Source organism: Chiloscyllium plagiosum, unplaced genomic scaffold (assembly GCF_037043375.1).
Source record: "Chiloscyllium plagiosum isolate Xiang-an unplaced genomic scaffold, Cpla_swu_hap1 HiC_scaffold_12, whole genome shotgun sequence".
Lineage (NCBI taxonomy): Eukaryota > Metazoa > Chordata > Chondrichthyes > Orectolobiformes > Hemiscylliidae > Chiloscyllium > Chiloscyllium plagiosum.
In genome coordinates this window covers 50513522-50535650 of record NW_028270150.1, presented here as the reverse complement: position 1 = coordinate 50535650, position 22129 = coordinate 50513522, and the positions used below count along the sequence as shown (strand labels likewise).

The 22129-nt window shown below is 41.5% G+C and overlaps 1 protein-coding gene across 3 annotated transcripts in view; it reads left to right on the top strand.

Moving 5' to 3' along the window:
• Window positions 1-22129, top strand: part of LOC122555501 (calsequestrin-2) — a 57838-nt gene that overhangs the window by 22333 nt on the left and 13376 nt on the right. For all 3 annotated transcript variants that reach the window (XM_087992808.1, XM_087992806.1, XM_087992807.1), the window contains 2 exons: window positions 4389-4500; window positions 12859-12932. In XM_087992808.1, the coding sequence (XP_087848934.1) occupies window positions 4389-4500; window positions 12859-12932 (186 nt within the window). The remainder of the gene's footprint in view (window positions 1-4388; window positions 4501-12858; window positions 12933-22129) is intronic.

Genomic DNA, 22129 nt, shown 5'->3' with positions numbered 1-22129 from the left:
GGAGAAAACTGGGCCTCCCATTCAATTTAGCTAATATTAGCACTTAACTGCCATGAACATTCACTGAAACACGATAGCTCAATTTTAGATGTTGACCAAGTCCTGATGTGCTCCTCCTTACCTACCCTGCCACCCTTTCCAGCCCAATACAAACCTCCTCCTGGTATGAACATTGCCAATCATCCTCCCAACCTGACCTTTGATCAACTCTAAATATTACATCGCTTATCTGCCACAATACTCCCGAAACTACTAGACGTCCTATTCCCTTCCCCCAAACTCCTCCCCCCTGCATTCCAGGCACTCTACCCTTCTAATCCCTAACCAAGCTGCCACCATAACCCCTCACCCATCAGGATTCCTGAAGAAGGGCTTATGCCCGAAACGTTGATTCTCCTTCTCCTTTGATGCTGCCTGACCTGCTGCGCTTTTCCAGCAACACATTTTTAAGCTCAAGTCCTGATGTGGGCTGACCTGGGCCTCTTCATCCTCAGAGGAATTGTGAATGCAGCTAAATAATATGCATTTGATCAGCAAATAGCCCTGTGCCTAACGTATAACAAAGAGGCCATCTCTGAAGATGAGAGTTTTCCTTTCAAATGTTAACTAAATGACCTTATATCCTAATGCTCTAAATTTAAATTGAGCTGAGGAAAAATCTTGAATTTGGAACTGTGACACTTTGTGGAAATTTTTACAGCCAACTGCTAGGCCAGCATTACCAAAAGAACTCTAATGTCTGGTGTATCATACATGATACTCATAAATGTATTTATTATTGTCTCTAATCAGTGCATTTATTCTGTATTCTCTGGGATTGTATTCTGTGAAGTTCAGAAGAATGGGAGATGATCTCATTGATATTTGTAACATTCTTACAGGGCTTGAGATGGTAGATGCAAAAAGAATGTCAAACTGGTTTGAGGGAGGGTTCCACAAATAGGGGACACAGTCTCAGAATTATGAACAAGCCAGTTAGGACTGAGGTGATGAGGAATTTCGTCACTCAGTCGGTAGTGAATCTTAGGATTTCTGTATCTCAGAGAGCTGTGGAACTCAGTCAGACTTCGATAGATTTCTGGATACTGTTGACATCAAGAGATCTGGGATTGAGATAGATGATCAGTCATGACTTAGAATGGTGGAACAGGCTTGAGTGGCTGAATGGCCTACTGTTGCTCCTATGCTCCAAATCCTTCAACAAGATCAATGGCGTATAAAACTGTTATCCTTTCTGTTCTGCTTTGTCTTGTAACAATAGGAGAGAATGCAGTTGTGAGATTACTCTTAAGCATTTTAAATGAATTTATAGTTTTATAAATCTCAGGAGTGTCAACCAGGGTACTGAACCGTGCACACCCAAAAAATTCTCTGCATTCAAATGAAGAAAATGTTGTTAAATGAAGTAGACTCTGGAAAAGGTCCCTGTGGACACCCCGTGCTGGCCTCTTACCTGCCCTCGATCTCTTCATAGCCAACTGCCGCCGTGACATTAACCGCCTCAACCTCTCCACCCCTCTCACCCACTCCAACCTCTCACCCTTGGAACGTGCAGCCCTCCACTCCCTCCGTTCCAACCCCAACCTCACTTCAAACCGGCAGACAAGGGAGGCGCGGTGGTAGTTTGGCGCACTGATCTTTACACCGCTGAGACTAAACGCCAGCTCGCGAACACCTTCTCCTACTGCCCCCTTGACCATGACCCCACCTTCCACCACCAAACCATCATCTCCCAGACCATCCAGAACCTCATCTCCTCAGGGGATCTCCCATCCACTGCCTCCAACATCATAGTCCCACAACCCTACACCGCCCGTTTCTACCTCCTGCCCAAAATCCACAAACCTGACTGCCCCGGCCGGCCCATTGTCTCAGCCTGCTCCTGCCCCACTGAACTCATCTCTGCATACCTCGACACGGTCCTGTCCCCCTTAGTCCAAGAACTCCCCACCTACATTCGGGGCACCACCCACGCCCTCCACCTCCTTCATGATTTTCGCTTCCCCGGTCCCCAACGCCTTATCTTCACCATGGACATCCAGTCCCTGTACACCTCGATCCCCCATCACGAAGGACTCAAAGCACTCCGCTTCTTCCTTTCCCGCCGTACCAACCAGTACTTTTCCACTGACACCCTCCTTTGACTGACTGAACTGGTCCTCACCCTGAACAACTTCTCTTTCCAATCCTCCCACTTCCTCCAAACGAAAGGAGTAGCCATGGGCACCCGCATGGGCCCCAGCTATGCCTGTCTCTTCGTAGGATATGTGGAACAGTCCATCTTCCGCAGCTACACTGGCACCACCCTCCACCTTTTCCTCCACTACATCGATGACTGTATCGGCACTGCCTCATGCTCCCACGGGGAGGTTGAACAGTTCATCCACTTTACTAACACCTTCCACCCCGACCTCAAATTTACCTGGACCGTCTCAGATTCCTCCCTCCCCTTCCTAGACCTCTCTATTTCTATCTCGGGCAACCGAATCAACATGGACATTTACTATAAACCGACCGACTCCCACAGCTACCTAGACTATACCTCCTTCCATCCTGCCCCCTGTAAAAACGCCATCCCATATTCCCAATTCCTTCGTCTCTGCTGCATCTGCTCCCAGGAGGACCAGTTCCAATACCGAACAACCCAGGTGGCCTCCTTCTTCAAAGACCATAATTTCCCCCCAGACGATGCTCTCCACCGCATCTCCTCCACTTCCCGCCTCTCCGCCCTTGAGCCCCGCCCCTCCAATCGCTACCAGGACAGAACACCACTGGTCCTCACCTACCACCCCACCAACCTCCATATACATCGTATCATCCATCGTCATTTCCACCACCTCCAAACGGACCCCACCACCAGGGATTTATTTCCCTCCCCTCCCCTATCAGCATTCTGAAAAGACCACTCCCTCCGTGACTCCCTCGTCAGGTCCACACCCCCCACCAACCCAACCTCCACTCTTGGCACCTTCCCCTGCAACCATAAGAAATGCAAAACTTGTGCCCACACCTCCCCCCTTACTTCCCTCCAAGGCCCCAAGGGATCCTTCCATATCCACCACAAATTCACCTGCACCTCCACACACATCATTTACTGCATCCGCTGCACCCGATGTGGCCTCCTCTATATTGGGGAGACAGGCCGCATACTTGCGGAACGTTTCAGAGAATACCTCTGGGACACCCGCACCAACCAACCCAACCACCCCGTGGCTCAACACTTCAACTCCCCCTCCCTTTCCACCAAGGACATGCAGATCCTTGGACTCCTCCATCGCCAGACCATAGCAACACGACGGCTGGAGGAAGAGCGCCTCATCTTCCGCCTAGGAACCCTCCAACCACAAGGGATGAACTCAGATTTCTCCAGTTTCCTCATTTCCCCTTCCCCCACCTTGTATCAGTCCCAACCCTCAAACTCAGCACCACCTTCCTAACCTGCAATCTTCTTCCTGACCTCTCTGCCGCCACCCCCACCCCCACCCCCACTCTGGCCTATCACCCTCACCTTAACCTCCTTCCACCTATCGCATTTCCAACACCCCTCCCCCAAGTCCCTCCTCCCTACCTTTTATCTTAGCCTGCTTGGCACACTTTCCTCATTCCTGAAGAAGGGCTCATGCCCGAAACGTCGATTCTCCTGCTCCTTGGATGCTGCCTGACCTGCTGCGCTTTTCCAGCAACACATTTTCAGCTCTGATCTCCAGCATCTGCAGTCCTCACTTTCTCCTCTGGAAAAAGTAGTTAATTCTGTGAAGTGAACACCTTCAGTATAAGCTTGACAACGTGTAGGGTTTCAAAGCACATTGAAGATTTCAAATGACTGAAAGATGTGGAACATGATATTATTGCACATGAAAATGGTCAGGACTACTCTTTACAATAACAGTTACATAGACACACTGAAGCCTTAATTATGTTATTGTAGAAGTATGGGTCTCCAGGCACATTTGAAGCCTCTATAGCGAGGTTGGTATGCCTTGGGGCAGCCAGGACTATCAAGTTGGATGTGCAGTCCAACAGATGACCTCCCTCCACCTGTGATGCTGCCTTTTCTTCAGGACTAATTATCCTGTTGACTGATGGCTACAGACATGGAGGTATCATTCATGTTGCAGACTGTTCAATTGATAGTTAGACTGAAAATCCTTACATTACTTCACAACATCTACCAAAGGGAAGGCTATGAAGATACAAAATGACAATAACTGTTCCTCAGAAAACAACCAGTTGCTGCATTAAAGTTAAAGAAGCCAGTATTATGAATGTGCGATATCCAACACTGCTGTATTTAGTTCAGAAAAAAGTATTGAAGGACATCTTTTTACGCTGAAATATAACAATGTTTAAGAATGAGACTGATGTTGGAACTTTCCTTTCATTAACAGGTGATGGAAGATCCAGTGGAAATAATTGAATCTCGGGCAGAGGTTCGCTCTTTTGAAAGAACTGATGAAGTGATCAAATTGATTGGATACTTTAAAAGTGAAGTTTCTGAACGTGAGTCACCTTCAGTGTTCCCTTTAAACTGTGCAGGTGTAATTTGAACATCAAGGGGACTGCACAAGGTTCACACGCTGTCACTTTTAAGATGCCATGCATGCCTGACCATAGAAATAAATATAAAGATACTGCACATTGAGGCAAATAAACAGCAAAGGAACTGTAGCAGATTCATTGATTAGTGCCAACGATAACTGTTGTGTAATGGTTTAGTTGGAAAGACATCAGCTTCGAAACTTAACTGTAAGTGTGAAAGATTTTATAAACACAGGAAACCTTCAAATGATAATATAAAACAGTAGAAAGAATGTGAGAGGCATACAGCACAAAAGCAGGATATTTTACCCATTTTGACAGAAAATCAAGCCATGCAACCTAATCCCACATTCCACATCTCAGTCCATAAGTTTATGAGTTAAGACATTTCAACTACATGTCGACACATTTTTTAAATGTGGTCCAGGTCACCACACTCTGGGTGAAAATCTTCTGCTCAATTCCTGTCAAATTCTCCAACTAATTACTTTAAATCTATGGCTTTCTCTTAACAGAAACATGAATTCACTTCAAATGAACTCCTCAATATTTTAAGCATCTCAATTAAGTTTTTCATCAGCATCCTCTGTTCCAAAGAAGACAACCCCTACCTACTAAAACTTTTCTCTTGGTTAACATTTTTGGATCACAAATCTCTTCTTGCTCTCCCTGATGCAAATACACCCTTTCTGGTGTATTTTATGTAGTATCATAGTTTTAGCGTAACTGTTGTTTTCGACCATCCCACCATAACCATATCTGATAAAGGAAAGTATACCCTATGCTTGTTTATAACCTTGTCTACTGCCTTCTGCCTATGTAGGCTTCCACTCAAGGTCTCACTGTTCATCTGCACTTCTCAGTGTCTTCCCATTTATTGTGTATTTTGTTGTCTTGCTTGCCCTTCCACAATACAGTACTTTACACTTCTCTGGATTGAATTCACTTTGACATTTATTAATCTGCCTGATCAGTCCATCAATACTTCCTGCAGTCTATCATTTTCTTCCTTATTATAAACCATTTGTCCATTTTTTTAATCTCTTGAGAACTTCTTGATTTAACATCCAAATAATAGATACCAAACAAAAAGCAAGGACATAGTACTGAGCACCATGGAGCACCACAGGAAATAACCTTCTAATCTTGAAAAGACACATCGGTTATTTTCTTTTTGCCCTGGGCACATTTCAGATCCAATTTGGTACTTTTTCTAAGATCACATGGGCTTTTATTCTTTTGAGTGGTCTGCATGTGACTCCTTGATAAAAATCCTTTTAAGATCACATTATGTACACTATCACCTGCTTGTTACCTTTTCCAAAAATTCAATCGCATTAGCCTGATATCACCTCTTCAAACAGATATGCTGTTTTGGAAAATGTAGGGGGTGATGGATTCTCAGGGGGGCGTAGCACGAACAGCTAAGTTTCTGGTATTGAGATTGGCTCTAATGCAACGAGGGGTACATCAGCTTCCAAGAGATCAATTGTATTAGGGAATTCTGTAGTAAGAGGTACAGACAGATGTTTCTGTGGCCAGCAGAGAAAAAGCAGAATAATGTGTTGTTTCCCTGGTGCCAGGATCAAGGATGTCTTGGAGAGGGTGCATAATGTTCTCACGGGGGAGAGCGGCCAGCAAGAGGTCATTGTCCACATTGGAACCAATGATATAGGAAGGGAAAAGATTGAGATTCTGAAGGGAGATTACAGAAAGTTAGGCAGAATTTTAAAAAGGAGGTCCTCAAGGGTAGTAATATTTGGATTACTCCCAGTGCTACAAGCTAGTGAGGGCAGGAATAGGAGGATAGAGCAGATGAATGCATGACTGAGGAGCTGGTGTATGGGAAAAGGATTCACTTTTTTAGATCATTGGAATCTCTTTTGGGGTAGAAGTGACCTATACAAGAAGGACGGATTGCACCTAAATTGGAAGGGGACTAATATACTGTCAGGGAAATTTGCTAGAACTGCTTGGGAGGATTTTAAACTAGTAAGGTGGGGGAGGGGAAGAGGGGAGGTGGGACCCAGGGAGATAGTGAGGAAAAAGATAAATCTGAGACTGGTACAGTTGAGAACAGAAGTGAGTCAAACAGTCAGTGCAGGCAGAGACAAGTTAGGACTAATAAATTAAACTGCATTTAGTTAAATGCAAGGAACCTAATAGGGAAGGCAGATGAACTCAGGGCATGGTCAGGAACATGGGACTGGGATGTCATAGCAATTATGGAAACATGGCTCAGGGATGGGCAGGACTGGCAGTTTAATGTTCCAGATTCAAATGCTACAGGAAAGGGAGGCAAGAGAGGAGGGGGAGTAGCATTTTTGATAAGGGATAGCATTACAGCTGTGCCGATGGAGGATATTCCTGGAAATACATCCAGGGAAGTTATTTGGGTGGAACTGAGAAATAAGAAAGGGATGATAACCTTATTGGGATTGCATTATACACCCCCTAAGAGTCAGAGGGAAATTGAGAAACAAACTTGTAAGGAGATCTAAGCTATCTGTAAGAATAATAAGGTAGTTATGGTAGGGAATTTTAACTTTCCAAACATAGACTGGGACTGCCATAGTGTTAAAGGTTTAGATGGCGAGGAATTTCTTAAGTGCGTACAAGACAATTTTCTGATTCAGTATATGGATGTACCTATTAGAGAAGGTGCAAAACTTGACCTACTCTTGGGAAATAAGGCAGGGCAGGTGACTGAGGTGTCAGTGGGGGAGCACTTTGGGGCCAGCAATCATAATTCTATTCGTTTTAAAATAATGATGGAAAAGGATAGAGCAGATCTAAAAGTTGAAGTTCTAAATTGGAGAAAGGACAATTTTGACGGTATTAGGCAAGAACTTTCGAAAGCTAATTGGAGGCAGATGTTCACAGGTAAAGGGACGGCTGGAAAATGGGAAGACTTCAGAAAAGAGATAACAAGAATCCAGGGAAAGTATATTCCTGTCAGGGTGAAAGGGAAGGCTGGTAGGTATAGGGAATGCTGGATGACTAAAGAAATTGAGGGTTTGGTTAAGAAAAAGAAAGAAACATATGTCAGGTATAGACAGGATAGATCAAGTGAATGCTTAGAAGAGTATAAAGGAAGTAGGAGTATACTTAAGAGGGAAATCAGGAGGGCAAAACGGGGACATGAGATAGTGTTGGCAAATAGAATTAAGGAGAATCCAAAGGGTTTTTACAAATACGTTAAGGACAAAAGGATAACTAGGGAGAGAATAGGCCCCTCAAAGATCAGCAAGGCGGCCTTTGTATGGAGCCACAGAAATTGGGGGAGATACTAAATGAATATTTTGCATCAGTATTTAAAGTGGAAAAGGATATGGAAGATATAAACTGGAGGGAAATCGATGGTGATATCTTGCAAAATGTCCATATTACAGAGGAGGAAGTGCTGGATGTCTTGAAACACATAAAGGTGGATAAATCCCCAGGACCTGATCAAGTGTACACTAGAATTCTGTGGGAAGCTAGAGACCATAAGACCATAAGACATAGGAGCGGAAGTTAGGCCATTCGGCCCATCGAGTCCACTCCGCCATTCAATCATGGCTGATGGGCATTTCAACTCCACTTACCCGCATTCTCTCCGTAGCCCTTAATTCCTTGTGACATCAAGAATTTATCAATTTCTGCCTTGAAGACATTTAGCGTCCCAGCCTCCACTGCACTCTGTGCCAATGAATTCCACAGGCCCACCACTCTCTGGCTGAAGAAATGTCTCCGCATTTCTGTTCTGAATTTACCCCCTCTAATTCTAAGGCTGTGTCCACGGGTCCTAGTCTCCTCGCCTAACGGAAACAATTTCCTAGCATCCACCCTATCCAAGCCATGTATTATCTTGTAAGTTTCTATTAGATCTTCCCTTAATCTTCTAAACTCCAATGAATACAATCCCAGGATCCTCAGCCGTTCCTCGTATGTTAGACCTGCCATTCCAGGGATCATCCGTGTGAATATCCGCTGGACACGCTCCAGTGCCAGTATGTCCTTCCTGAGGTGTGGGGACCAAAACTGGACACAGTACTCCAAATGAGGCCTAACCAGAGCTTTATAAAGTCTCAGTAGCACAACAGTGCTTTTATATTCCAACCCCCTTGAGATAATTGACAACATTGCATTCACTTTCTTAATCACGGACTCAACCTGCATGTTTACCTTTAGAGAATCTTCAACTAGCACTCCCAGATCCCTCTGTACTTTGGCTTTACGAATTTTCTCACCGTTTAGCAAGTAATCCATGCTTCTATTCTTTTTCCCAAAGTGCAAGACCTCGCATTTGGGAAGTGATTGCTGGGTCTCTTGCTGAGATAGTTATACCATTGATAGTCACAGGTGAGGTACCAGAAGACTGGAGGTTGGCTAACGTGGTGCCACTGTTTAAGAAGGGCGGTAAAGACAATGCAGGGAACTATAGACCGGTGAGCCTGACCTCAGTGGTGGCCAAGTTATTGGAGGGAATCCTGAGGGACAGGATGTACATGTATTTGGAAAGGCAAGGACTGATTCGGGATAGTCAACATGGCTTTGTGCGTGGGAAATTACGTCTCACAAACTTGATTGAGTTTTTTGAAGAAGTAACAAAGAAGATTGAAGAGGGCAGAGCAGTAGATGTGATCTATATGAACGTCAGTAAGGCGTTTGACAAGGTTCCCCATGGGAGACTGATTATCAAGGTTAAATCTCATGGAAGACAGGGAGAACTAGCAATTTGGATGCAGAACTGGCTCAAAGGTAAAAGACAGAGGGTGGTGGTGGAGGGTTGTTTTTCAGACTGGAGGCCGGTGACCACTGGAGTGCCACAAGGATCGGTGCTGGGTCCTCTAATTTTTGTCATTTACATAAATGATTTGGATGCGAGCATAAGAGGTACAGTTAGTAAGTTTGCAGATGACACCAAAATTGGAGGTGTAGTGGACAGCGAAGAGGGTTACCTCCGATTACAACAGGATCTGGACCAGATGGGCCAGTGGGCTGAGAAGTGGCAGATGGAATTTAATTCAGATAAATGCGAGGTGCTGCATTTTGGAAAGCAAATCTTAGCAGGACTTATACACTTAATGATAAGGTCCGATGGAGTGGTGCTGAACAAAGAGACCTTTGAGTGCAGGTTCATAGCTCCTTGAAAGTGGAGTCGCAGGTAGATAGGATAGTGAAGAAGGCATTTGATATGCTTTCCTTTATTGGTCAGAATATTGAGTATAGGAATTGGGAGGTCATGTTGCGGCTGTACAGGACATTGGTTAGGCCACTGTTGGAATATTTCGTGCAATTCTGGTCTCCTTCCTATCGGAAAGATGTTGTGAAACTTGAAAGGGTTCAGAAAAGATTTACAAGGATGTTGCCAGGGTTGGAGGATTTGAGCTATAGGGAGAGACTGAACAGGCTGGGGATGTTTTCCCTGGAGTATCGGATACTGAGGGGTGACCTTATAGAGGTTTACGAAATTATGAGGGGCATGGATAGGATAAATAGACAAAGTCTTTCCCTGGGGTCGGGGAGTCCAGAACTAGAGGGCATAGGTTTAGGGTGAGAGGGGAAAGATATAAAAGAGACCTAAGGGGCAACTTTTTCACGCAGAGGGTGGTATGTGTATGGAATGAGCTGACAGAGGAAGTGGTGGAGGTTGGTACAATTGCAACATATAAGAGGCATTTGGACGGATATATGAATAGGAAGGGTTTGGAGGGATATGGGCCAGGTGCTGGCAGGTGGGACTAGATTGGGTTGGGATATCTGGTCGGCATGGACAGGTTGGACCGAAGGGTCTGTTTCCATGCTGTACATCTCTATGACTCGATGACCTTGCCACAATGCATCATTCTGACTGTTCTTGAATCATCTATGACTTTCTAAATATCAATTAAAACGTGTTAATTTTTTTTCCAGTAATTTGCCCACAATGAGATTAGACTGACTGGTCTATAATTACTCAGTTTACCTATTTCTATGTTTTTAAACAACAGAAGTATTGATATGTTAAAAAAAATAGATTTTTAAAAATTGAATTGTGCCTATGTTGTAGCATTGATAAGGTATCCTGAATGTATCTAAACAGAAGAAAACTCAGAATGGCCTCATATTTGCTGCATAAACTTACTCTGCCTGTTCAATTGTAGCATTTAAAATATCTTTAAACTTGGAGTGGTTTACAGTGACAATTTAATAAGAGAATTTGTGGTTGGAAACAATTGTCAGATATAAAAATTAGAATAATTAACCTGATCATTATTTTCTGTTCTGCAGAAAGCTCAGATATCTTAAATGTTGCAGTCAGTGCAATATTTAATCAAGAATTAATCAATTTGTTACACCAATAATTTATACCTGTATATTTCTTTGGTTTAGGCATTAAGTCAAGTCCAGATCTCATGACAGACTTGGTCTAAATATGGGCAAAGGAGTCAAATTCAATACATGAGATGAGAGTGACTGTCCAAAGTGCCTTTTGACCAAGACTGATGTCAAAGAAATTAAGAAAAGTTAACGTCAGTGGGATATGGGAAAAAAACTCTCCACTGGTTGAAAGTATACCTGCATAAAGGAAGTTGGTGTGGATATTACTGCAGGGGTTTCTCAGGGTGGTCCCAGATTCAAGCATCTTTAGTTGCCTCATCAATGTCCTTCCCTCCATCATTAGGCCAGGAGTGGGGATGTTTGCTGCTAATCGAAAGTTTTCAATATCGTTTATGATACCTCAGAACTGAGCAGTACTCACATGCAGCAACATCTGGACCACATTCAGACTGGGCTGCTAAGTAGCAAATAACATTCATGCCACCCAACTACCAGACAAAGACTGCCTATAACCAGAGGGAATCTAATTACCTCCCTTTGAAGTTCAATGGCATTACCATCGCTGAATTCCTGCTATTGACATCCTTAGGGTTTCCATTGACCAGCATTATAATTATATGGCCTCAAGAGCAGGTCAGAAGCTACAATCTGCAGCTTGTAACTTCACCTCCTGACTCTTGATGATATCCACCGCCTTAAGTGCACAGTGCGGAGCATGGTGCATGCTCTCCATTTGTCTGGATGAGAATGGCTGCAACAATACTTGAAAAATACGATACCATTCAGGACAAGGCAGCCTGAAATCCACCACTTTATGCATTTATTAAGTCCATTACTGGTACATTGTGGTCATTGCATGTACCCTTTACAAGATGCACAACTGCAACTCCCAAACCTGCTTTGATAGCACCTTCCAATCCTGCATGTTTAACTGCCTGGAATGACGAGGGCAGCTGAGGAATACAAATATCACAACCTGCAAGTTCTCCTCCAAGCCATAAACCATCCTGACTTCAAACTGTATTGCCCGTACTTCAATGTTGATGAGTCAAAAATCCAAAAACTCCCTTTTGAACAGTACCACATGAATATTGATATCTCATGGACTGCAAAATTTCAAAGAAACAGATAACCATTAACTTCTCAAGGGCAATTAGAGATGGGCGACAAATGTTGGATTCTGGTGTGACTGGCTGTCTGAGTTTGAAATAGTCAGAAGCCAAATCCAAATGTGTAGATACTTGAAATGAAAGAAATATTCACTGGTGACATGTCAAGCAGCTGCAGGTTATACGATAGCACATCTTTTTATTGCACACATTTCATCTATTAAGTCTGGATTGTATGGGCAAGCCCACACTGACTAAGGGAGGAATTTTAACAGTGATGGTTTATATGATGCTCTAGTGATGCCAATGGAAAAATAACAACATTTCATAACATTTTTAGTGATATCAAAATTAACTTTTAATTGGCTAAAATACTGAGACATTTTATGCACCAAGCATGCAAGCATATGAATTTGGTGATTTGTCCCATCTAAGCCAGCTCCACCATATCTTCAATAATATCATGGTTGATCTGTTCATGTGCTGAAATTCCACATTCTCATTTCCCCAATAACCTCTGATTCTCTCACCAAATAAACATCTTTGCATCTGTCTTAAAAATTATCTTATGCAGAGAGTTCAAAAGTCACGCAAACCTCTGAAAGAAAAGATTTCCATTCCTCTCTAGCCAAAACAGCAACCCCTACTTTTAAAACCATCTCCCCTAGTTCTGGACTGACCCACAAAGGGAAACATCCTTTCCATATCCGTCTCAGTCATAACTGTTTAGGATCTTACAAACTTTGTTATTCTACACCTTTGCTCTTGTGGGATTCGGAACACAAACATGGAAATTTGAAGATACTGCATAATGTTCTTACAAAATCACATCTTTAAAATGCACTGAGTATTCTATTTTACATTTCTACCCTTGTTTCTATTTTGTCTTCTCTTTCTAATGCAGATTACAAAGCTTTTGAAGATGCAGCAGAGCACTTCCACCCTTACATCAAGTTCTTTGCAACGTTTAATAAAGGGGTAAGTAATTAAAGTCAAATTAAAATTCATGAAATTGAAAGCGAAGTATCATCCTAGCTGGGAGATTGATTTGTCAATGGACGAAGAGTACTGGGTAAACTGCATAGAGTCATAGAGATGTACACCATGGAAACCGACCCTTCGGTCTAACACGTCCAAGCCAACCAGATATTCCAACCCAATCTAGTCCCACCTGTCAGCACCTGGCCCATATCTCTCCAAACCCTTCCTATTCATATACCCAGCCAAATGCCTCTTAAATATTGCAATTGTACCAGCCTCCACCACTTCCTCTGGCAGCTCATTCCATACACGTACCACCCCCTGTATGAAAAAGTTGTCCCTTAGGTCTCTTTTATATCTTTCCTCTCTCACCCTAAACCTATGCCCTCTAGTTCTCGACTCCCCAACCCCAGGACAAGACTTTGTATATTTATCCTATCCATGCCCCTCATAATTTTGTAGACCTCTATAAGGTCACCCCTCAGCCTCCGATGCTCCAGGGAAAACAGCCCCAACCTGTTCAGCCTCTCCCTATAGCTCAAATCCGCCAACCCTGGCAACATCCTTATAAATCTTTTCTGAACCGTTTCACAACATCTTTCCGATAGGAAGGAGACCAGAATTGCACGCTATATTCCAACAGTGGCCTAACCAATGTCCTGTACAGCCGAACATGACCTCCCAACTCCTGTACTCAATACTCTAACGAATAAAAGAAAGCATACCAAATGCCTTCTTCACTATCCTATCTACCTGTGACTCCACTTTCAAACAGCTATGAACCTGCACTCCAAGGTCTCTTTGTTCAGCAACACTCCCTCAGACCTTATCACTAAGTGTATAAGTCTTGCTAAGATTTGCTTTCCCAAAATGCAGCACCTCACATTTATCTGAATTAAACTACACCTGCCACTTCTCAGCCCATTGGCCCATCTGGTCAAGATCCTGTTGTAATCTAAGGTAACCTTCTTCGCTGTCCACTACACCTCCAATTTTGGTGTCATCTACAAACGTACTAACTGTACCTCTTATGCTTGCATCCAAATCATTTATGCAAATGACAAAAATTAGAGGACCCAGCACCGATTCTTGTAGCACTCCACTGGTCACCGGCCTCCAATCTGAAAAACAACCCTCCACCACCACCCTCTGTCTTCTACCTTTGAGCCAGTTCTGTATCCAAATTGCTAGTTCTCCCTGTATTCCATGAGATCTAACCTTGCTAACCAATCTCCCACAGGGAACCTTGTCAAACATCTTATTTGAAGTCCATACAGATCACATCTACCACTCTGCCCTCATCAATCCTCTTTGTTACTTCTTCAAAAAACTCAATCAAGTTTGTGAGACATGATTTCCCACGCACAAAGCCATGTTGACTATCTCTAATCAGTCCTTGCCTTTCCAAATACATGTACACCCTGTCCCTCACGATTCCCTCCAACAACTTGCCCACCACCAACATCAGGCTCACTGGTTGATAGTTCCCTGGCTTGTCTTTACTGCCCTTCTTAAATAGTGGCACCACGTTTGCCAACCTCCAGTCTTCCGGCACCTCACCTGTGATTATCGATGATACAAATATCTCAGCAAGAGGCCCAGCAATCACTTCTCTAGCATCCCACAGAATTCTGGGGTACTCTTGATCAGGTCCTGGGGATTTATCCACCTTTATGTGTTTCAAGACATCCAGCACTTCCTCCTCTGTGATATGGACATTTTGCAAGATGTCACCATCTATTTCCCTACAGTCTTTATCTTCCATATCCTTTTCCACAGTAAATACTGATGCGAAATATTCGTTTAGTATCTCCCCCATTTTTTGCGGTGCCATACCAAGGCCGCCTTGCTGATCTTTGAGGGTCCCTATTCTCTCCCTAGTTACTCTTTTGTCCTTAATATATTTGTAAAAACCCTTTGGTTTCTCCTTAATTCTATTTGCCAAAGTTACTTCATGTCCCCTTTTTGCCCTCCTGATTTCCTTCTTAAGTAACTCCTATTGCCTTTATACTCTTCTAAGGATTCACTCGATCTATCCTGTCTATACCTGACATATGCTTCCTTCTTTTTCTTAACCAAACCCTCAATTTTCTTTAGTCATCCAGCATTCCCTATACCTACCAGCCTTTCCTTCCACCCTGACAGAAATATATTTTCCCTGGATTCGCATTATCTCATTTCTGAAGTCTTCCCCATTTCCAGCCGTCCCTTTGCCTCCGAACATCTGCCCCAATCAGCTTTTGAAAGTTCTTGCCTAATACTGTCAAAATTGGCCTTTCTCCAATTTAGAACTTCAACTTTTAGATCTGGTCTATCCTTTTCCATCATTATTTTAAAACGAATAGAATTATGGTCGCTGGCCCCAAAGTGCTCCCCCACTGACACCTCAGTCATCTGCCCTGCCTTATTTCCCAAATGTAAGTCAAGTTTTGCACCTTTTCTAATAGGTACATCCACATACTGAATCAGAAAAGTTTCTTATACACACTTAACAAATTCCTTTCTATTTAAACCCTTAACACTATGGCAGTCCTAGTCTATGTTTGGAAAGTTAAAATCCCCTACCATAACCACCCTATTATTCTTACAGATAGCTTAGATCTCCTTACAAGTTTGTTTCTCAATTTCCCTCTGACTATTAGAGGGGTCTATAATACAATCCCAATAAGGTTATCATCCCTTTATTATTTAAGAGGGGAGATCTAGTGTTGTGGTAATGTCACTGGGCTTGTAATTGTAAGGTTCACCTTAGTACCAATGAACGTGGATTCAAATCACGTGAGCAATTTGTGAAATTTAAAAACTCAAAGGTCTTGTGGCACAGTGACAACATCCCTATCTCTGTCTAGTGGTTCTGGCTAAAGTCCCACATGCTGTTGAGGCTAGCCATAAGATATCTGAACAGTTTGATTAAAATAAATAGATGCAGTTATTTCTGCCACAACACTTCATGTATGTATGCAGATTCTGTGCATGCAGTGGAATGGCAAGGAAAAGCTCATGGAGCTAAATCTTCCATTATTTCTGGCTGCATGTCAATTTCGGCGAGTTTCATAGGGATTTCTCTACATGAGGTCTAGCATGATCTGTCACTGTGTCTTACCAATTATTAATTATTAATAATATTAATATTTCATTAATTACATACCCCAACTATATAGTGGCCACCTTTCCCAATTGTAACCCCAATCTATCACCCTGCTGCTCCCGGAAGAATTCACCACTTACTGCATATCCACCTAAAGACCCAGCATCTCTGGCACGTGTGCCATTTTTAAAAGGCCACTATGCACCCAGGTGAGCTCGGCTTTCCAAAGATGACCCTGCTCTTCGAAGGACAGTCATTCCAAAGGTGGTGGAGATAGGGATAATGGCGCTGCAATTCTCCGACAGTCACCTGGACACCCTAGTGGACCAGGTGGCCTAGAAGAGGGAAATACGTTCCATGGAAGACTGTCAGAAAAAGCCACACCACCAGACCCTGGAAGCCTGGTCTGTGGTCATTGCCTGGGTCAGTGCTGTATCTACAATCCAGAAGTACAGGCAGCAGTGCTGCAAGAAAATATTGGACAAACCCAGCAGGTCTGGCATCATCTCTGGAGAGAGAAAAAAGTTAAATGTTTCAAGTCGGCAATGATTCTGCTTCGGAAATTCCAGGAAACATCCCACAAATGCTTTTGGACCTGCTGAGTTTATCCAGCACTTTATGTTTTTATTTTTGCATAATACTAAATTTGATATTTTTTGGACCAAGAAAGGTAGATCCACTGCTTTCTAAATGGTGAAAAGCTAGTATCGTAGATTTCCAATGAGATTTAATGTTATGCATTCAGATAAATAAAATGTAGCAGTCAGGTGTGAAATATAATCCAAAAGACTGCTGGAATGTTAATCTTTATACCTGGAAGATTAGAGTATAATTGGAAATAGCTTTTTCTATGATTTGGAGATGCCAGTGTTGGACTGGGGTGTAATAAGTTAAAAATCACACAACACCAGGTTATAGTCCAACAGGTTTATTTGAAAGCGCTAGCTTTCAGAGCACTACTCCTTCATCAGGACAACCACCTGATGAAGGAACAGCACTCTGAAAGCTAGTGCTTCCAAATAAACCTGTTGGACTATAACTTGGTGTTGTGTGATTTTTAGCTTTTTCTACTTATTTAAAATCATGGTTACATCATCTGGAGTAGTACGAAATGTCCTGCGCACCTTTATCAGGATATATCAGCGTTGGAAGGGCACAGATTCCTCAGAATATTACAAAGCACTAAAGATTAAATACTAATGAGAGATTTCACAATACATAAACTAGACTTGTATTTTCTGGAATAGAGATAATTGAGACTGATTTGATTGAGATTTTTCAGATTTTGAAAGCAGTTGATATGGTAGATGGAGACAGACTTTTCCTGCTAGTTCAGGATTCATAGACAAGGAGGTAAAATCAGAATCAAGCCATTTGGGAGAGATGTTACAAAACATTTTTTTAAAGAAAACATTGTAGAAATTTGGCAATCTCCCACAAATAAAACTTAAATGATAGTACAATTATAGATTTTTGCTATCCAAGGGTATAAAGGGATATGGAGTCAAGGTGGGTGGATGAAGATAAGATACACTTTATCCATGAACTGATTGAATGATGGACCGGGCTCATGAGGCTGAATGACCTATTTCTGCACTTACATTCCTAATTCTACTGCCTCTAATTATGTAGCTGCTCTACAGGCTGTTAGGATGTCTTGTCTTGGTTTAATGTGCTTTTCAAAAATAATTAACAAAACGATGTAATGCCATTGCAATTTACTGTGCCAACCATTGTTTCAGCAAAAAGCAAAGCCAAATGGCAAAACAGTTTGTTGCTAAATACTGATCTACATATTCTTTTGACTTATTACTCTAATTAGATCCAGTCAAAAAAAACAAATTTAAGTCTAATATGCAGATCATTGCCACGAATTATATTAGGAACAGTTATGATTTGAGGATGCCAGTGTTGGATTGGGGTGTATAAAGTTAAAAATCACCCAGCACCAGGTTATAGTCCAACAGGTTTAATTGGAAATACTAGCTTTCGGAGCGCTGCTCCTTCATCAGGTGATTGTGGAGTACACAATTGTAAGACATAGAATTTATAGCAAAAGTTTACAGTGTGATGTAACTGAGATTATACATTGAAAAATACAATCAATATTCCATTTACAGAAGCTTAATGTTGTGTAATATTTTTTGGCTTCATGTTACTGTTCAATTCATTCAATCTTGCTGTTGTCTAAACCTCTTGCTAACTGTGTTGCTGCACTGAAAGCAAAAATTGCTGGGAATCTCAATGGGTCAGGCAACATCTGGAGAGAGACAGCAAGCTAACCTTGCGAGTCTAGATGACTCATCATCAAAACTAGGTTCCCTGTGTTTCTGTAGTTTTTTTTAATCTGTCCATCAATTTCTATCATTCAATGTCAATGTCTACCTGCATATTTCTGTCAGTAAATAAGGACTACCTGGAAAATTATTTACGATAAAAGCTACTTGAAAAAAACTCCAAAGTTCATGCGTTGCCGTGTTCTAAAGGTTTTATGAAAAGCATGCATTGAATTTTATGGGGTGAGGGTTCACGTTTCTGCCAAATTCTCATATCCCTTAGTTCCTTGAGAGATCTAAAACCAGTCCATTCCAGTCCTAAATGTATCAGATGATGGAACATCCATGACCTTCTGGTACGGAGCATTTCAAAGATTCATGACCCTTGAGTGAACTAATTTCTCCTCATCTAAACCAGAAACAATCAACGCTTTGACTTATCACTCTGATTAGATCCAGTTATAAAGTACAAACTTAAGTCTGATGGAAGAGTAATGTGCAAACCATTGCCACTAATTGTATTAGGAACAGAGTAACAAGACTGTGCCCATGCATTTTAGATTCTCTGATCAATCTTCCAGCATCCACCCTATCAAACCTCTTTGAAATCTTGTATATTTTAATGAGATTGTCTCATACTTCTAAATTCTAGAGAAAATCGAACCAGTTTGCTCTCCCTCTCATCATAAATCAACCCCGTCTTCCCAGGGGCTAATTTAGTGAAGATACACTGCATTGCCAACAATGTAAGTTCTTAAGACCATAAGAGATAGGAACAGGTGTGAGCCATTTGGCCCTTTGAGCCTGTCCACTATTAAATAGGATTATGGTTCTCCAACAATCCTCACTTCCACCTTTTTGCCCTCTCCCAGTAACCCTTGATTCCCTTGCTGATCAAGAATCTACCATCTCAGTTTTAAATATGAACAAGCACTCTGCCCTCACAGCTCTCTATGGCAAGGAGGTCCAAAGTCTCACGACCCTCTGAGAGAAGAAATTTGTCATCATCTCAGTCTTTAGTTGTTCTACAATTATGCTATGAAAGGGAATGATCCTCTCAACATTTACCCTGTCAAGCCCATTAAGAATCTGATATGCTTCAATGAGATCACTCCTCATTCTTCCAAATTTCAATGAGTAGAGTCCCAACGTGGTTTATCTTTGCTCATAAGACAATCCCTCCATACCAGAGATCATCTTCCTAGTGAACCTCCTCTGAACTGCCTCCAATGAAATCACATCATTCTGTAAATAAAGGGAGCAAAACTGCTTACAGTACTCCAGATGTGATCTCATCAGCACCTTGTGCAATTAATTAATCCATTAGCACTGAAATTACCATTTTATTGAAAGACAATGTAACCAGGCAATTGAGTCAGTGTCAAGAAATTTACATATCATATTTTTATGATAATTTCCATGATTTGGGAGATGAAAAGTTTACCTGCTAGTTATCTGACTTGTACAGAAAATGGAGCCAGACTCCAGTAAATACACTGAATTATCATTTAAGTAGCTGCTTTTATGCAGCATAGCAGAGAGAAAGAAACATGGATTTGAAGCAAGAACTAGAAAAATCTATCTCTCTCCCTCTTTCTCTCACTGCCAATTTCTCTCATCACCCCAGGAAATGGTACCTGGTGAAAAAACATTCTGGGGAAACAATCTTCATCAAAAGCTCAAAGATCCCTCAAACTTCACAATTCTTGAAAATAACAGACAACAAATAATTGTGGGTTCAGTTATAACAGCTCAATGACTGTAGGATTCTGAACTGCATTTTTCTCCATGCTATACCAGTTACTCACTGTTTTACACTTATTACCTTCACTATGTTTGATGACATGTTTTCTTTTACCGAAGCAAATCCTGATAATTTGCTGTAGTACACTCGGAATGTTATAGCAGTGTCTTTAAAAAATTGTTTGTTGCAGCTGATGGAGAGGGTGTTAAACAGAGGAAGATCAATTGGCCTTCCTTTCACAGTCCTAACAAAATATATTTTTTATTAAATATGGAGTTGGAAATTAGGCATGGTCCTCCAGATGTGGTCTCACCAAAACCTGGTCAAATTTAACAAACCTTCTTTATTTCAGTAGTTCAATTCACTTGCAACAAAGGCATATATATGATATACTTTCCTATTTGCTTGCTGTATCTGAATGCCAACTTTCTGCATTCCTTTACAAAGACACCAATCTTTAACAAATACCTAAAAGTTTCAAATAAAAGAAGAAACTATTGGAGAAACTCAGCAGGTCCGGCAACATCTATGGAAAGAGAAACAGAGTTAACATTTCAAGTTCATTATGACTGTTCAGAACTAGACAGATCTACTGAGTTTCTCTAGCACTTGCTGTTTTTACTTCAGATTTCCAACTTATGCAATATTTTGCTTTTACTTACAAGTTTCACGCTTTTAAAAAAAAATCTGCCTGTCTAGTCAAATGACCAAAAGGAATAACTGCATAGTTCAGTTTAATACAATCCATCTGCCATCTTGTTTCTACTAAGGTCATCTCTTTATTGATGAGCCTTTTTGTGTGTCCTCGCCATAGTTTCCATTTGCACGAGCTCTATATCTTCAGCAAATTTAGACACAGCAGTCCCTGTCTCTTCATTTAAGTTATGAACATAGATTGGAAATAGCAGAGGTCCCAGCACTAATCCATGTGGTATGTTACCATTCTTACTTGGCATTTTAAAAATGCCCTATTTATGTCTAGTAGCTGCTTCCTGCCTGTTATCCAATCGTCCATTTCTGCTAACATATTAAATCAAATCCATGGTCTTTTATCTTGCCTATTAACCTTTTTTGTGGCACTTTATCAAATGCTTATTTTTGAAAATGCATCTATTACAGCTTTCATCTTTATCTTCTTCATTAGTTATATTCTCAGAACATTCCAATAGATTTGTCAAATACAAACCCCCTTTAGTAAAACCACTAAATTGTGAAAATTGTAAAATATTCAATTGGCAATACTTGTGGAGAGAAAAACAAAATTAATACTTCAGGTCATGACTTTTCGAATGAACTGGAAAAAGTTTTAAATGCAATCATTTTTAAGGAGATGAGATGGGAAGATTGGAACAATGAAAAAATAATCAAGCCTGTGACTGAGCAGAGGATGGGAAACCTTATGTGACAATTACAAATCGATGGGAATAGCCAAAGGGCGTGATAAACAAACATGAGACAAAAGACAGGGCCAGAGAAAGTGAGAATAACAGAATTATGAACTGCTGCTGTCCAAAAGCAAAAATAAGAAACATAAGGTTCCCACTGAAACCTCAGCAGATCTGATAATGTCAGATTCCCAGCATCTATAGTATTTAATGTCTTTATTAGACTTCAGTTAGATATGCCATTTGATGTTTTGTCAGATTTTTAAAAATAACTTTCATGAAGAGTATGGGCCCTCCATTACAGTGATGCAATCAGTAGCAGAAGTCCCCAATTTAGAAATGACCATTTCCTGTACTTACGAATGTTTGCTTTGCATTCTCCTGCATTGTGCTTCAACTTGTGTGAAAATTGACTTGTGAACGGACTCAAGAATCCTTTTGCAACCTGGGTACTGCCTGTAGTAATAATGTTGTTAAACAATGTCTATCTATTCAGCATTTCATAATGAATGTTAATTAATTTAATAACGTTACATGCTTCCAAATGGAAACATTTAAAACAGAAATGCAGCTGTGGTTATAAGTGAAAACCATTTAATTATAATTGCTTTCTCAATGTGCTTAATTTGTATCGTATAGCTATGTCAGGAATTCCAGCCTCCACTTACATGTATAAGCTTGCTTTATTTGGTGTTGTTTTT